Genomic DNA, 17340 nt, shown 5'->3' with positions numbered 1-17340 from the left:
GAGTCAGAGGCTTTAACCAACAGAGCCACCCAGGCACCCTTACTTTGTAGATTTTTAATGTTAGAGTCATACTCATTATTATGTAAGTTTGTCACAATAAAAATTCTGGTAAACTTAATTGGAAACTCAATAATAATCTCATGGCATAGATACATAGTAGCAGATGGTATGAACTATAAGATAAAATACAGCTGGCCCTGGATAACATGGGTTTGAACTTTATGGGCCCAGTAATATATGGATTATTTTTTATAAATATGGTACAGTATTGTATAGGGCGCCTGGCTGGCTCTGCCAGTGGGGCACATGACTCTTGATCTCAGGGTCAAGAGTTCAAGCTCCATGTTGGATGTAGAAATTATTGAAAGTTAAATCTTAAAAAAATATACATTTTTTATTGTGTTCTTTCCTCTAGCTTGCTTAAGAAAACAATATCTGATACATATGACATATAAGACTGTTTATGTTATCAGGAAGGCTTCCAGTCAACATTGTTGTATTAGTAGTTGTTTTGGGGAGAGTCAAAGTTATATGGGGATTTTCAACTGTGCAGAAGAGTCAAATACCTCTTGTTTATATTAGATGATATTAGAGCAACAAGTTTTTTTTTTTTTGCACAAGGTTTTTTATTATTGTCAAAATGGAATGACATATGGTGACTGTTATAAAAAAGATATTTTAGTATATGCTTGAAAATTGTTGAATTCATGATACAAATCACTAATCTTTTGAGTCAGCAAAATTTAAGATTTTCAGTAATCTCTACACCCAAAGTGGGGCTCAAACTTACAACCCTGAGATCAAGAGTCACATGCTTTACGGACTGAGCCAGCCAGGCACCCCTAGAATGAAACACTCTTTAAAATCTGAAATAATAGGTGAGGCTGGGGCTGACCTGAAGGAAGCAGGTGTGGTGCCGGTGAGAGCCGAGGAAGCGCCCAAGGACATCAGAATGGCAACATACACACATGGTCAGCCCAGTCTTTCTCTGGAAGATGCAAAACTCAGAAGACCAATGATCATCGAAATCATAGAAAAAAAAATTGAATATCTTAGAAAAGAAAAGACTTTAAATATATATGGCACAGTGTTCCTTGGAACAGCAGCTAGTTTCTCTGGAATAATGGCCAACTTCATTTTCAGACATTGCTTCAAGGTTAAACATGATGCTTTGAAGACGTATGCATCACGGACTACACTTCCATTTTTGTCTACTGTAGTCACTTATAAGCTCCTTGTAACGGATGCTTTGTATTTGGGCAATATAAGCCAGGAAAATTGTGTTCTGAGAAGTTCACTGATTAGCATAATATGTGGTGTTTTATATCCCTGTGGTTTGGCTTTCTCTAAAAATGGACGCCTTGCAGTCAAGTATCATACTGTTCCATTGCCACCAAAAGGAAGGGTTTTACTTTACTGGCTGCTGCTTTGTCAGACAGAGATAAAAGCCATGATGATTCCTCTAGTCTTAGAGACGGCCTTTGGAATATTTAATGGTCTACAGCATTATGCAAGATTTGAAAGTAGACGAGAAAACTGTACATGAAGATTAATCAAAGAGTGAATGGATAGTAAATCAGCACAATGGAGTTTTTTTATGATGAGGACTCAGGCATTGCTGAAGCAGTTAAAAGTAACTCTGGACAATTTGTTTCTGTTCCTTCGCCTGGTATACAGTGTACTCAATAAATATTCAGTAATTCAGTATTTAAAAAAAAAATCTGAAATAACAAAGCTATCTACCACTTGAATGACACTCCCTTAGATAAGGTGGCATTGTGCAGTGTACAACCTTAACAACAATACCCAGAGGCTCTGCTGTGGGAGTGATAAGATGAGAATGGTGATTAATGTCCTGGGAAGGGACACTGATCTCAGATGAGGGGCATTATTTTATCCTAACCCCATGACCACAACTGCCAGGAGAGGGTAAAAGGGGAGATAAGAGGAGAGCTACAGATAGAGCCTGAAATGACTCACTCTCTGTGAAGGTTACCCCCAATTATCATACAGTGTGGCTTCCCTCTTATTTCTCTGACCTGAAGAACTGGCCCCTATCAGCAACCTAGTCCCTACTCAAGCTTGTTCCTGCTCAGCTTTCTGAAATGTAGCACCATCTTGGTTCACATATTCCCTATTGAAGTTTTTTGACTGCTTTTTCTTTCTGCTTTCCCCAAGACCGCCGAGATGTTCCCTTTGACTGCTACTCTAGTCTTTCTCCCTATGCCATCTTCTCATTCATTCATTCATTCATTCACTCACTCACTCACTCACTCATTCATCCAATAAGCATATCAGGCCTCATGCTAGACCCTGGAGGTTTGAAAAATGGACCCATCATGGTCCCTGGCCTCTGGGCCTAATGGAAGACACAAACAGGTAGACTATATTTCAGACCCTGTTCTCAATACTTTACAGGGGTTATCTCACTTAATCCTTGCCACCCTCTTAGTAGTGGATTGGAGGAAAGAATGTGGGAAGAAGGAGGTGCAGTGACCTAAGTTTTCTGGGCTGATTGGATGAAACAGAGAGAGGTCTAGTATATTTTGGGGGAGCAACTGGGTAAATAGTGATGTCACTTACAGACATAAGGATAAGTAGTAGGTTTGGAGAGAAGGAGAAGATGGTGTGTGAAAGTCCAGACAAACCGGGTTTTCAACATATGTGTGGGCTATCCGTGCAGGAGAGTCTATAAACAGTTGGTGGCTATGAGGGAAATCTGTACTAACCCCTTACAGTGTAGCTGGAAGGTTAGAATCACTCAAGGAAAGACTAATGAAGAAAAGAGAATCGAAGATTGTGGCGCCTGGCTGGCTCAGTCGGTAGAGCACATGACTCTTGACCTTGGGGTTGTGGGTTCAACCCCTACATTGGCTGTGGAGACTACTTAAAATCTTTAAAAAAGAAAGATCTAGTAAACAATGGAAATTTCAGAAACTGCACCCACACACATGCCTTCCCACTGGCCATAGTAGATTAAATTTCTTTGTTCCTGTCTACTGCCAATCATCTCTTCTCTGAGCCACCAGCCGCATCAGTGACAGCTGTCTTCCTCTCTCCTCCACATCATCTACTTTAGTTCTCTGCTGGCTCATTCCCACCAGCTTATAAACATTCTACTCCGTCTCCCATCTTAGAAGAAACTCATCTTCACCCTACCTCCCAACCAGTCAAAGTTTCTTCAAAGTCAGTCTCCCCCAAAGAGTTGACCTACCCACTGTCTCTGACCTCTCGTCTTCTCTGTTAACCCTTCTTCTCCAATCTGGTTTTTGCCTCCAGCATTCCAAAGACTCTGCTCTGGCCAAGGTCGCCAGTAACCGCCACTTCGTTAAGTTCAGTGGTTAATGCTCCTTTCTTTGTCTAGTTTGACTGTCTGCTCACTCTCCCTTCATACACTTTCCTTTCTTGGTTCCAGGACACTCCACCATTTACCTCCATTCCTTCTCTGTGTCTCAGTGGAACTGTGCACTTCTCCCAAACCTCAGTGTAGCAAGACCACAGGGCCCCAGGTTTGATCTCATTCTCCTTGTGGATCTACTGTCACTCCCCCTCCACCCCCACCCCTGGCTCATCCAGTCTCCTGGTTTGAACGCTAGTTGTGTGCCAGCAACTTCCAAATGTGTTATTTCTAGCCCAGACCCCTTTCCCGAACTCCAGACTTCCTTATCTGTCTAGACAACAGTACTGCTCGAATCTGCTTGATTGTTGAATAGCTATTGCAAATGTAAAATGTTTGAAACTGAACTGCTAATCTCTCCCCCACTGACTTCCTCATTCCATAGCCTTCCCTGACAAAACTGAGGACAACTGTCTAGTACTCAGGTTTCCAATCCTCAAGTCATCTAAGTGACATGCCAAGGTTGGGGGTTGGGGGGGTTGGGACAGACAATGACAATAGCCTGCCGCAGTGGGGAGGAAGTATAACTTTTGGGACAATATTTGATATTGGTGGTGCATGGGGACGGTTCAGTTGGTGGGACATGTGACTTTTGATCTCAGGGTTGTGAGTTCGAGCCCCAAGTCAGGTATAGAGATGATTTAAAATCTTTAAAAAATAATAATTCAATAAAGTCGGTGGTGCATGATGCAGCAAGGATGCAAGGATGGCAGCTTTTCAGGAGTGTGGTTGGGTAGGTGGGGCTCACTGAGAGCCCCATTATTGCCATTATTTATAATAGAGCCCCTCACTGCCATAATTTATAATAATAAACAGCAGGACAACAACTAGTCCATTTTATTATGATTTTAAAATTCTCTGCAGACAAGGCATCCCCCTTAATCCTTCTTACCTAAGCCCAGATATTCTAGAACTGTCTCATGGCCACGCATCTCACCCCTCCCTAGGTGGGCTACTGTCTTGAGTCCTGACTATTCTTGTATCATCTTCATTCTTCCATTTAAGAAATTCTATTAGCTCTACCTTCAGAAATATCCAGAATCCAGAATCCACCCTCTGCCACCTCCACTGATGCTGCTTTGTCTGAGCCGCCATCTCCCCTTGTTCACATCTATTATAAGTAGCCTCCAACGAGGTCTGTGCCTCCACCCATGCCCCTCTCAGTCATTCCTGACACAACAGCCAGAGTGATTTTTTTTTTTTTAGAAGCATGAGTCACGCCGTATAGAGGCCCCCACTCAGTATCTTGCAATGGCCTCTGAGTCCTGCAGTCAGTCTAGCCCCTCAGTCTCATCCTCTTCTACTCTTGTGTCTCCCTCCCTGGCTCTTATTGCTCCAACCCCAGGGCCTTTGCAAGAGCTGTCTTGGTTGCCTAGACTGCTCTTCCCCCAGCTGTCAGCTTGGCCAACTCCCTTACTTCCCTCAAGTGTTTGTTCTTGTGTCACCTTCTCAGTGAGCCCCACCTACCCAACCACACTCCTGCAAAGCTGCCGGCCTTACATCCTTGCTGCCTCCCCTACCCGGAACCTGTGTGAATCCTCTTATCTTATTTTAATTTGAAGACATAATTGGCTTTACTAAATGATTCGTGAATTAAGCAGCATCCTATCTAGCAAGTAGAGGGACGCTTTAAGGAGGAGGTGTACAAAATAGGTTTTTTTTTGGTTTGTTGTTTTTAAGTGGGCTCCATACCCAACATGGGGCTTGAACTCATGACCCTGAGATCAAGAGCCACATGTTCTACCAACTGAGCCAGCCAGGATCCCTCAAAATGGCAGGTGTTTATAGAAAAGAAGGTGGAGCAAGAAAGTTTTAAGCAAAAGAAAAGAAAGGATTGGGGTAGCTGGGGCCCCTGACTCTTGATCTCAGAGTCATGAGTTCAAGCCCCACATTGGGCCTACAACTTACTTTGGGACAAGAAAGGATAATTCCAGTCAAGATCACTTTTTCTCAGGGGGAAGGACAGGGGTTCTCATCATACAGATGACCTCATCTTCTTTTGGGGAATGAAGATGGCTGAGTGACAGACTCACGGGTGCTCCGTGGCAAATTCTTGACTAATTGGTTAAAGCTACATTCCCCAGGGTGGAGAAGGGGTGGTGTGAGTCCCCTTACCTTCATCTCTGTTTTGTTTTCCCTTTTTCTTTAGCACTTTCCCTGTCTAATGTGCTACATAATTTGCTTATTATGTTTATTATTTCTTGTCTTTCTCTCCAGAGTAGAATGTAAACTCCCGGAGGGCAAAGATCTTTGTTTATTCACTGAGGTTCCCAAAGGTATGGTAATCATCACATTTACCATCTCCGCTGGGAATGAAAGAAGGGGTTATTCTCTGTGATATCTTGGGTGTAGAGGCTTTTCCCCGTGACACTGGCGCAAGATCATCCTACCTGAAGGCGCAGATAGAGGCAAATTTTTCACCTGCTTATCTGAAAAACTTTGAAGTTGCTGCACACTGGGTCCAAGGACCCAGAGGCGGGTCCTTGCCTTTGTGCAGGGTAGAAATCAAACGGGAGCTGGGGAAAGTGAGAGCAGGATTTATTGAATCGCTTGACAGGTGGAGAAAGGCAGATGGAGTGTCTGGGGGACTCGGAAAAGAAGGAAGGGGTCTCTTTGTTGCTTTGGGCTAGGGGTTCGTACAGGAAGGGGGCTAGAGTACGTGTTCCTTCTGGAATCCAGGGGACGTCCCAATCGAAGGAGAGCGTCAGGTGAACCCTCGGTGCTATTTCGTAAATCATCGAAGGTGAAGGGTACTGACGTCAGCGTCAGCGGAGGTGTGTTTGGAGCCGATGCTCTGAACAGGTTTGGGCTCTGGCTCCTCTTAGATATTATCAGGTGTTTGCCGCCTAGGAAAAAACTTAGACAATGGTTAACTTTCTTGTCTCCTGCTTGGAATGGGAACACAGTTTCTTTGGCTAATTCAGAGGCAAATATGGAACATGAGTAAATGGGGCCCAACAGACAAGCAACTGAGACTGAGCCTTTTTAAAATGGGGTGCCTGGGCGCCCGGGGCGCTCAGTCCGCACAGCCTGCGACTCTGATCTTGGGGTAGTGAGTTCGAGCCCCACGTTGGGCGTAGAGATTACTTTAAAAAGTAAATAATAAATAAAAAATAAAATAAGATAGCACCTGGGTGGCTCAGTCGATTAAGCGTCTGTCTTCAGCACAGGTCGTGATTCCAGGGTCCTGGGATGGAGTCCCACATCAGGCTCCCTGCTCAGTGGGGAACCTGCTTCTCCCTCTGCCTGCCCCCCGCTACCCCGCCCGCCTGCATGCCCTCTCCCTCTCTCTGATAAATAAAATCCTAAATAAATAAATACATACATACATACATACATAAAAGGTGAAATAAGATGGGGTGCTTGGGTGGCTCAGTTGCTTAAGTGTCGACTCTTGTTTTTGGCTCAGATCTTGATCTCAGGGTTGGGAGATCCAGCCGCCTGGGCTTCGTACCCACCGGGAGTCTGCTTGCGATTCTTTCCCACTCCCTCTGCTCCTCCCTCCCCTGCCGGAGTGCTCTCTCTCTCCCTCTCAAACAAATAAATAAATCTTTTTTTATAAAAAAGCAGAGCAGAGAGCCCCATGCAGGGCTCCATCCCAGGACCCTGAGATCATGACCTGAGCCAAAGACAGAGTCTTAACCCACCTAGCCACCCGGGCACCCCTAAAAATTGATTTATTAAATAAAATAAGGTGAAATAGAGTTCTTTCATCTTTTCTACCTCAAAGGGATTCAAATATATAATTGCCAGCAGAACGTTCCCCATCCATAATTTTCCATCACACTTCTCACCTCTTTGCTTTCATTCTGAACCCTTTATGATACAATCTCTTCATTGCTGGCTGAATACATCTCTCTTTCCCCATTACCATTCCCTTAACTCTCCTCTCCCCTCAAGGACAATCATGTAATGTGTATACGTAGAATTATAATGATGTAAAATTATATTTTAATACTAGCATTTTTGTGGGTTTGAATTTAATTTATGAGAACGGGACTGTGTTTTTTAAAACTTTTTCTTTTCCCTGGGGCACCTGAGTGGCTCAGTTGGTTAAGTGCCTGCCTTCGGCTCAGGTCATGATTTCTAGATCCTGGGATCGAGTCTCATATCAAGTGTCCTGCTCCTCAGTGAGTTTGCTTCTCTCTCCCTCTGCTTGTTCTCTCTCTCAAATACATAAACAAAATCTTAAAAAATAAAAACATAAATTTTCCTTTTTGGGATGCTTGGGTAGCTCAGTCAGTTAAGCATCTGCCTTTGGCTCAGGTCACGGTCCCAAGGTCTGGGGATTGAGTCCTGCGTCAGGCTCCCTGCGCAGCAGGGAGTCTGCTTCTCCCTCTGTCTCCTGCCTCTGCCTCCTGCTCCCCCTGATTGTTCTCTCTCTCTCTGTGACAAATAAATAAAATCTTTAAAATTTTTTTCTGTAAATATATATATTTACATATATATTATATATATTATATATTTACATATATATTATATATATATTTATATATAAATATTTACATGCACACACACATTTTTTTTTTTTAATAAACTGTTTTCCCAACGTGGGGGAAACTCCTGACTGAGATCAGGAGTCACCTGCTCTGGTGACTGAGCCCTGTCTGGGGCCTCTGTAACAATGGTTTAAAGATCTATTCATGGTGCTCTGGCCCTGAAGCGTAACACTTCCCTGAGGGCGTCCACTCCATTTCATTCTTTCAAGGCCCCAGTGATGACCACCAGCTGCCTCATGGTCTCTGCTGCCACAAACAAGGCCTAGATGGACATCCTTATACAAGCTGCTCTTAGGACCCTTACACACATTTCTTTGGAATGGAAGTTAGGAGGTGAATGGCTGCGCCATAGGAGGTGTTCATCATTAATCTGATCAAGTTCAGATACATTGATCTCTAAATGGCTGCAGGGCCCGAGGGATCTTCTATGTCTGTCTCTCTCCTGAATAATGTTCGGATTATCTAGCTTTTCACCGTGGTTGTAATTTGCATTTTTCTGATGACTAATGAGCCTAAGTGTCTCTTCACATATTTGTTAGTCTTTTGCTTTTCCTTTGCTGCAAATTATCTACTCATATATCCTTTGCCAATATTGATTTGCAAGAATGCCTTGGTTTTTAGTCATTGTTGGCTTTGATGATTGCAAGTATCTTCTTCCACTCTGTCTTCCTTGTTGTAACTTTGTCCATTGTATCATGCTTTGAATAGAAATCCTTAATTTTAAAGATGTGTTTATTTTAGAAAGGGGGGAGGGGCAGAGGGAGAGGGAAAGAATGAATCTCAGGCAAAATCCGCGCTGAGTGTAGAGCCTGATGTGAGGATCGAACTCAGGATGCTGAGATCATGACCTGGGCCAAAATCAAGAATGGGATGCTCAACTGACTGAGCCGTCCAGGCACCCCAGAAACATCTACATGGTTTTTTTTCTTAATTATTTTTAAAAAATTTTATTTTTAAGCAGTCTCTATAACCCAACATGGGGCTCAAACTCATAACCCCGAGATCATGAATCACATGTTCCACCAACTGAGTCAGCCAGGAGCCCCTTACATTTTTTTTTTAAACTAAGTTCTATACCCAATGTAGGGCTTGAACTCACAACCCTCAGATCAGGAGTCACATGTTCTACCAACTGAGCAAGCCAGGAGCCCCCAGATTTAAGTTTTATTTAAAGAATACTTACCCAATCCTAGGTCACAAATATGCTCTCCTATTAACTCAAGACTTTTGTTTTTCATGGTTAGGTCTTTATTTCACCTGGAGTCTGTCTTTCTATACGGTGGTAAGTAGTCATCACGTTTATTGTGAGTCAATTTTCCCAATTACACTTACTAAATGAACTAGCCCTTCCACATTAATGGAGGTACTAACATTGTACGTTAAGTACTCATATCTACATGAGCTTGTCTCCAAGTTTCCTATTGTATTCCGTTGGTCTATTTGTTCCGGAATAAAAATGTGTTCTTGAGAAATGCTACAATATATTTCATTCTGATGGTTTTGCAGTGTGTCTTAATATCTGGGACAGCTGGTCTTCCCTTCTTTATTCAGCATTTTCAAGGTGAACTTTAAATCTGGAATTATTGAGATTGCAATTAATTTATAGAACATTGGGGAGATCGACATCTATCTAATTTTGAGTTATTTCATCGAAGACATTTCTCTTCATTTAGTGAATCATCATCAGTGTTCATTGCTAGGGTCTTAAAGTTTAAAAAAAAGTTTTCTATGCAGATATCTGCATAGCCTTTCTAAGTTCTTAAATACATTAAGGGATTTTTTTTTGTTTTTTGTTTTTATTTTATTTTTAAAGATTTTACTTATTTATTTGACAGAGAGAGAGAGAGAGAGTATAAGTAGGTAGAGCAGCAGGGAGAGGGAGAAGCAGGCTCCCACCGAGCAGAGAGCCCAACATGGGGCTCTATCCCAGGACCCTGGGATCACGACCCAAGCCGAAGGCAGATGCCCAGCCGACTGAGCCACGCAGGTATCCCTTGTTTTTTGTTTTTAAATATTTTATTTATTTATTTGACAGAGAGAGAGCACTAGCAGGGGGAGCATCAGAAGGGGAGGGAGAAGCAGGCTCCCCAATGAGCAGGGAGCCCTATGCGGAGCTTGATTCCCAGGACCCTGGGGTCATGATCTGGGCCTAAAGCAGACACTTAATGACTAAGCCACCCAGGTGCCCCACATTAAGATTTTTGTTGCCATATGTGATATGTTTCTTATTTTTTTTTAATTTGGGGTGCCTAGGTGGCTCAGTTGCTTAAGTGTTGGATTATTGATTTCTGCTCAGGTCTTGATCTCAGGGTGGTGAGATAAAAATCTTTAAATTATATTTTTCAGTAGGGTGTACCTGGTAGAAAGAAACTTCCTCCTTGTCTTTCAAAGCATCTTTTGGTCAAATTCCTCCCCAGATGCTTGATTTTCAGCTTGATGAAATTCCTTCCCTCTTTGTTAAGAGTTCCTGACACAGCAAGAACCTTCTTTTTCTCCTCTTCTGTACACTCCATGTTTCTAGCTGGAAAAGAGGAAGAAAAAAAATTTTTTTAAAAGCTAACAGAAAACACATCTCTGGTAAGACTTAATGAGAACAACAACAACAAAAGAAAGACAATATTATAAATTAAAAAGGGGATATAAAAACAGAAAAGGGAGATTTTTAAAAAAAGGTTTTATTTATTTGGGGCACCTGGGTGGCTCAGTGTGTTAAGCCCCTGCCTTCAGCTCAGGTCATGATCTCAGGTTCCTGGGATGGAGCCCTGCAACAGGGAGCCTGCTTCCCCTCTCTCTTTGCCTACCTCTCTGCCTGCTTGTGATCTCTCTTTCTCTGTCAAATAAATTTAAAAAAAATTAAAAAAAAATTAGAATAGAAAATTTAAAAAAAAATATTTTATTTATTTATTTGACAGAGAAAGAGAGAAGGAGAGAGAGCACAGAGGAAGAGGAAGCCCAGAGGGAGAGGGAGAAGCAGGTTCCCCGCTGAGCAGAGAGCTCAGTGTGGGTCTTGATCCCAGGACCCTGAAATCATGACCAGAGCCAAGGGCAGATGCTTAACTGACTAAGCCACCCAGGTGCTCCAAGATAGATTTAAAAGATAATAAGAGAGGGGTACCTGGCTGGCTCAGTCTGTAGAGCATGTGATTCCTGATCTCAAGGTTGTGAGATTGAGCCTGATGTTGGCCATATAGCTTACCTAAAAGAAGGAAAGAAAGAAAGAAAGAAAGAAAGAAAGAAAGAAAGAAAGAAAGAAAGAAAGAGAGAAAATAGTCTTCACAAAACATTGTTTTACGATAGTTCATAGCAGCTTTACTTGTAAGAGCCCCAACCTGGAAAGAACCAAAATGTCCTTCAATGCTTACATCTGTTGTTCATCCCTAGTGAGGACGCCTACTTGTTCTGCAAGAAAAGGAACGAACTATTGATACAAACAACAACTTGAATAGAACTTGAGGGAATTATGCTGAGGGAAAAAAGCCAATCTTGAAGGGTTACATCCTGTATGATTCCATTTATATAACATTCCTAAAAAACAAACAAACAAACAAACAAGGGGCGCCTGGTGGCTCAGTTGTTAAGTGTCTGCCTTTGGCTCAGGTCATGATCCCAGCGTCCTGGGATTGAGTCCCACATTGGGCTCTCTGCTCATCGGGAAGCCTGCTTCTTCCTCTCCCACTCCCCCTGCTTGTGTTCCCTCTCTCTTTGTCTCTCTTACTCTGTCAAATAAATAAAGTCTTTTAAAAAAACAAAAACAGGGGCACCTGGGTGGCTCAGTTGTTAAGTGTCTGCCTTTGGCTCAGGTCATGATCCCAGCGTCCTGGGATTGAGTCCCACGTTGGGCTCTCTGCTCATCGGGAAGCCTGCTTCTCCCTCGCCAACTCCCCCTGCTTATGTTCCCTTTCTCGCTGTGTCTCTCTCTGTCAAATAAATAAATAAAATCTTTTAAATAAATAAATAAACAAACAAATAAGTAAATAAATAACAAAAACAGAAACCAAAACCGTGACAGATTTTATTTGTAAGCAATCTCTTCATCCATCATGGGGCTCGAACTCACAACCCCAAGATCAAGAGTCGCGTGTTTCACCTGTTGAACCAGCCAAGGGCCCCTACAACATTTGCTATTGTAATAGCAAAATTATGGAGATGAAGATCAGATTTGTGGTTGATAGGAGTTAAAAGTGGAGGAAGCGATGTTTATGGCTATACAGGGGTAGTAGGAAGGATCCTTGTGATGATAAAACAATTCTAGATCATGATTATGCCATGTTTACACAACTCTCCATGTGCAATAGAACTGCACAGAAGTGTACACACACCGACCCACGAGTGAGTGCAAGCAAAACTGAATAAGCCTTTTGGGCTGCACCAAGGCCAATTTCTGGCTTTGATATTGTACTTGAGTCATGCAAGGTATTGCCTTTGGGGAAATTTGAGTGTAGCTTACACTGAACATTCCAATACATTTTTGCAACATCCCATGAGTCTATAATTCCTTCCAAAAAAAAGGTTTTTAAACATTAAGCAGTAAACAATGTCTAGCAAGGAAAACACCAGGCCCTGATGGTTTTACAGGCAAATTCTTTCAGCTTTCAAGGCAGAGATCATTCTCATCGTATACAAACTCTTGTAGTGTTTGAGCAAGGAAAAAGAGGGGATGTCTCCCTCCTGCCAATTCCATGAGGTCCATATAATTTCAGCTAAAGGAAGAACAGGAAAATGATATTATAGGCTTATTTCACTTGTGAATATAGGTGCAAATATCTTAAACAAAATATCAGTGAATAATATCCAATAATGAAATAAAAGAAACAATATATCATGACCAGTTTGGGATTATCCCAGGAATAATGTATCTCCAAGTTAGAATATCTGTAGATGGGGAGGCCTGGGTGGCTCAGATGGTTAAATGTCTGCCTTCGACTGAGGTCATGATCTCCAGGTCCTGAGTTGGAGCTCTGTGTGGGGGTCCCAGCTCAGTGGGGAGTCTACTTCTCCCTCTCCCTCTGCCTCTCTGCCTGCCTGTGCTCTCTCTGTCTCTCTCGCTCTTTTTTAAATGAATAAATAAAATCTTTTTAAAAAGATTAAGGTATAATAAAAGATTAAGGTATAATAAAAGATTAAGGAGAAAAAAAATCATATAAACATTTAAAAAAGTGTAGGAAATTATTTGACAAAATCCAGCATAGATTAAAAATAGAATGGTAACCAAAGAGACTACAAAAACTTACAATAATTGTTAAAGTTTGAAAACTTTAAAAGCATCTGCTTTAAAGTTATAAACCTGATACGCAGGGAGCTTGAGTGGCTCAGGTGGTTAAGCATCTGCCTTTGGCTCAGGTCATGATCCTAGGGTCCTGGGACCAAGCCCCATGTTGGGTTCCCTGCTCAGTGGGGAATCTGCTTCTCCCTCTGCCCCATTCCCTTGCTCATGCTCTCTCTGTCAAATAAATAAAATCTTAAAACAAAAACAAAACCCTGATATGCATGCCAACTATCCTTATTTCTTTTTTTCTAAAGATTTTATTTATTTATTTGAGAGGGAGAGAGAGAGTGAGATAGAGCACAAGTGGGAGCTGGGAGGGTGGGGGATAGGGAGCAGAGGGAGAGGGAGAAGCAGGCCCCTTGCTGAGCAGGAAGCCTGACATAGGACTCCATCCCCGAGCACCAGGATCATGACCTGAGCTGAAGGCAGACGCTTAACTGACTGAGCCACCCAAGTGCCCCATCATTATTTCTATTCAAAAGTATGACGGAGGTCTTAGTCAGAGCAATAAGATTATAATAAGAAATTCATGGCATAACTACAGAAAAGGAAGAAGTGAAATTGCCATTATACTCAGATGATATGATTCTTTTTTTTTCCAATAAGATTTTATTTATTTGAGAGAGAGAGAGAGAGAGAGAGAGAGAGAGCACAAGCGGGAGGAGGGGCAGAGGGAGTGAAAAGTAAACTCCTGGCTGAACAGGGAGCCAAGCTCAGGGCTCAGTCATCATGACCTGAGCCAAAGGCAGATGCTCAACTGACTAAGCCACCCAGGTGCCCCCATATGATTATTTTCATTAAAAATAACACAGAATAGGGACGCCTGGGTGGCTCAGTGGGTTAAGCCTCTGCCTTCGGCTCAGGTCGTGGTCTCACGGTCCTGGGATCGAGCCCTGTATCGGGCTCTCTGCTCAGCAGGGAGCCTGCTTCCCTTCCTCTCTCTCTGCCTGTCTCTCTGCCTACTTGTGATCTCTCTCTCTGTCAAATGAATAAAAAAATCTTAAAAAAACAACAGAACAATCTATAGATGTTATTAAAGTATTAAAATAACATAGTATGGTAGCTGATTATAAGGTTCATATACAAACCTGATTACAATTCTATAAAATCATATCATGTAATTATACAAAGAAGTTATTAAAATAGCAACAAGACTATGACATGCTCAGAAATAAACCTGACAAATGAGGTGTAAGATCTGTACCTAGATAATTATAAAACTGTACTAAAAGGTGACAAAAACCTGAAAAAGTGACAGCTACTCCATATTAACAGTAGAAGACTTAATGGCAGAAAAAGATAATTTTCTGCAGGTTGATCTATAGATTCAGTAGATTTTTACTCAAAATCAGTATTGGATTGATAAGCTGATTCTGAAATGTATATGTAAGAATAGACCAAGAATGGTGAAGACTAAATTTTAGTTTTAAACTTATTTTATCTATTTGAAATTTTCTACAGTGAAGATTTTTAAAAATCTTGTCTGTCCTTTGTCTTTTCGTCTTCCTATACTATAATAAAACTCTCATATACTCATTCAATTTCAACAATTATCAGTTCCTGTACCATCTTGTTTCATTTATACTCTCATCCATTTTCCCCACTCCAGATTATTTTGAATCAGATCCCAGACATGACATCATTTCATCCTAAATACGGAACTCTCTTTAAATGTTTTGACAACATAGCTGCAAGAGGAATCTTTTTGCTTTCCTCTTAAGTTACTCATACATTCCAATAAAATAAAATATAAGTGGAAGTTAGATTGTGTTTCACATAAATATATTTTCAAACTTCTCTTTAATCTTGCCAGTTTAATAATATAGCTAAAATTTATAAATAAATTCCAAAAAAGGGGGTGATTTACCTTTTCTTTTCAAACAATCCAGAAGTAAAGGGTTAACTCAAATACATCACACAAATGGACTGTGGAATTGATTTATCTCAGACATGATGCATTAAATTTTATTTTTATTTACTTATTTTTTTTAAAGATTTCAGTCATTCACTTGACAGAGAGAGAGAGAGCACTCACAAGCAGGGGAAGCAAGAGAGGGAGAAGCAGACGCCCCTCCAGGCAGGGAACCTGATATAGAGCTAGATGCCAGGACCCTGGGATCACAATCTGCCCAAGCTGAAGGCAGATGCTTACCTGACGGAGCCACACAGGTACCCCTAAATTTTATTTATTTTTTTAAAGTAATCTCTACCAACATGGGACTTGAACTCACGACTCTAGAATCAGGAGCTATACGCTTTACCAACTCAGCCAGTCAGGTGCCCCATGCTTAAAGCATTTCTAAACATTGGTATCCCCATGTGTTATTACATTCATTTAAAAAGTCAAGTATTGGGGTGCCTGGGTGGCTTAGTCAGTTGAGCATCTGACTCTTGGCTGCAACTTGGGTTGTGATCTTGGTGTTGTGGGATCTGGCCAGGTGAGGGGTCTGTGCTGGATATGGAGTCTGCTTGGGATTCTCTCTCTCTCTCCCTCTGCCCCTCCCACTTGTGCTTTCTCTCTTTCTCTAAAATAAGTAAATAGATCTTTAAAACAAAAATAAAAAGTCAAGTACTTGGGTAATTTTTCAGTTTTCATCATTTACTCACAATATCATAATGCATTCCAGACAATATACCTTCAGGGTCACAAGCAGACTCTGCTCGTGTCCATTGACTAAATGTATTTATCCAAATATTTGCCTATGAATAGATGGCTTTGTCTGGTGATTTTCCATCATTTTTTGAAAAGTCCTGCAAGATCATGCAATTGACCTTTGGTCTCTCCACAGAGTATAAGAGCCAACGGGTCTTTTGCCATTGGATTTTTGTGTTAGCATACCCTTAATTTTCTCTCATAGGATCCGCATTGCTCTCCTTTCTTTTTCCTTTGGGTTTGTCCTGTAACTTCTTCTAACTTCTTGAATTTGGAGTGGTTGGCCCATTTGCTTGGAACAATTCTATCTCCAAAAAATATGTTGTAAATAAAGTCTATTTAAAATTATGTACTTCCTCCAAATATTGTTTTTTTTTGCTTGATTCCACAAATTTGATGTGTAGTGTTTTCCTTATGATTCATTTCTAAGTGATTTCCTTTACACATTGGAAGCGCAATGGTTACTTAATAATGTAGTTTAGTTTCCAAGTAGACAGGATGTGTACTTTTCAGCAATTTAAAAAACAAAGCTTTCGGGGCGCCTGGGTGGCTCAGTGGGTTGGGCCGCTGCCTTCGGCTTGGGTCATGATCTCAGGGTCCTGGGATCGAGTCCCGTATCGGGCTCTCTGCTCGGCAGGGAGCCTGCTTCTCTCTCTCTCTCTCTCTGCCTGCCTCTCTGTCTACTTGTGATCTCTCTCTGTCAAATAAATAAATAAAATCTTAAAAAAAAAAAAACCAAAGCTTTCAATTTCTCATTTTATAGCTAGAGAACATGGTCTATGTGATACTGATTTTTTTTGGAATTTATTGAGGCTTCTTTTACACTATCATGCATATTCCATTTTCGAACATGTACTATAAATGTCTTGTGATTTTCTGTTGGCTGAGAATAGACTTTTACATACAACCAGTAGGTTGAGCTTATTAATTGTGTTATTCAGATTTCTTTATATTTTTACTTATTATTTGTATTTTGAAGGAAGTTATGTTAAAATCTTTCTTTTTTTTTTTGATTGATATAGCTATTTCTTCCTGTTGTTCTGTCAGTTACACTACTGTAGTTGGAGGCTGTGAAGTTTACAAAGGTCTGATATTTACAATTCATGGTCTATTGATGTTTTTACCAATATGTAACATACTTCTTTACCATTTAGGTTCATATTTAGCTGGTATTTATATTTAAGTGTGTGTCCTATAATTTCATCCATATCATAGAGTTCTCATCTTTTATTGGCAAGTTTAACCTTTTTATATTTATTGGAATTACTCTTTTTTTTTTTTTAAGGTAATCTCTACATCCAATGTGAGGCTCCAATTCACTGCCCCGAGATCAAGAGTTGTGAGCTCAACAAACTGAGTCAAACAGATGACCCTTTTCCTTTCTTTTCTTTTCTTTTCTCTTCTTTTCTTTTCTTTCTCACCCACTTTCAGGATGATGTTTTCTTCTGTTGGTTTAAAAGTTGTAAATGCTATTTTAATTTTTTGGTAATTGCCTTTATCCTAAAACCCATACTCAGGTTTATTT

The 17340-nt window shown here is 41.1% G+C and overlaps 1 protein-coding gene across 1 annotated transcript; it reads left to right on the top strand.

Annotated features, from left to right (window-relative positions):
• Positions 1–884: 884 nt before the first annotated feature.
• Positions 885–1699, top strand: LOC116871397 (complex I assembly factor TMEM126B, mitochondrial-like). Its single transcript, XM_032864076.1, has one exon. It carries the CDS (start codon positions 953–955, stop codon positions 1544–1546), a length of 594 nt encoding a protein of 197 aa, XP_032719967.1. The 5' UTR covers positions 885–952; the 3' UTR covers positions 1547–1699.
• Positions 1700–17340: the final 15641 nt, after the last annotated feature.

The sequence above is a fragment of the Lontra canadensis genome, unplaced genomic scaffold (assembly GCF_010015895.1).
Source record: "Lontra canadensis isolate GAN:19392208 unplaced genomic scaffold, GSC_riverotter_1.0 scaffold25, whole genome shotgun sequence".
Classification (NCBI taxonomy): domain Eukaryota; kingdom Metazoa; phylum Chordata; class Mammalia; order Carnivora; family Mustelidae; genus Lontra; species Lontra canadensis.
The sequence above is the reverse complement of the archived record's forward strand: the minus strand, read 5'-3'. Positions and strand labels throughout refer to the sequence as shown.

What these genes read in the sequence shown, in the direction of transcription:
- LOC116871397 (XM_032864076.1), top strand. Translation starts at nt 953, where the DNA reads ATGGCAACATACACACATGGTCAGCCCAGTCTTTCTCTGGAAGATGCA.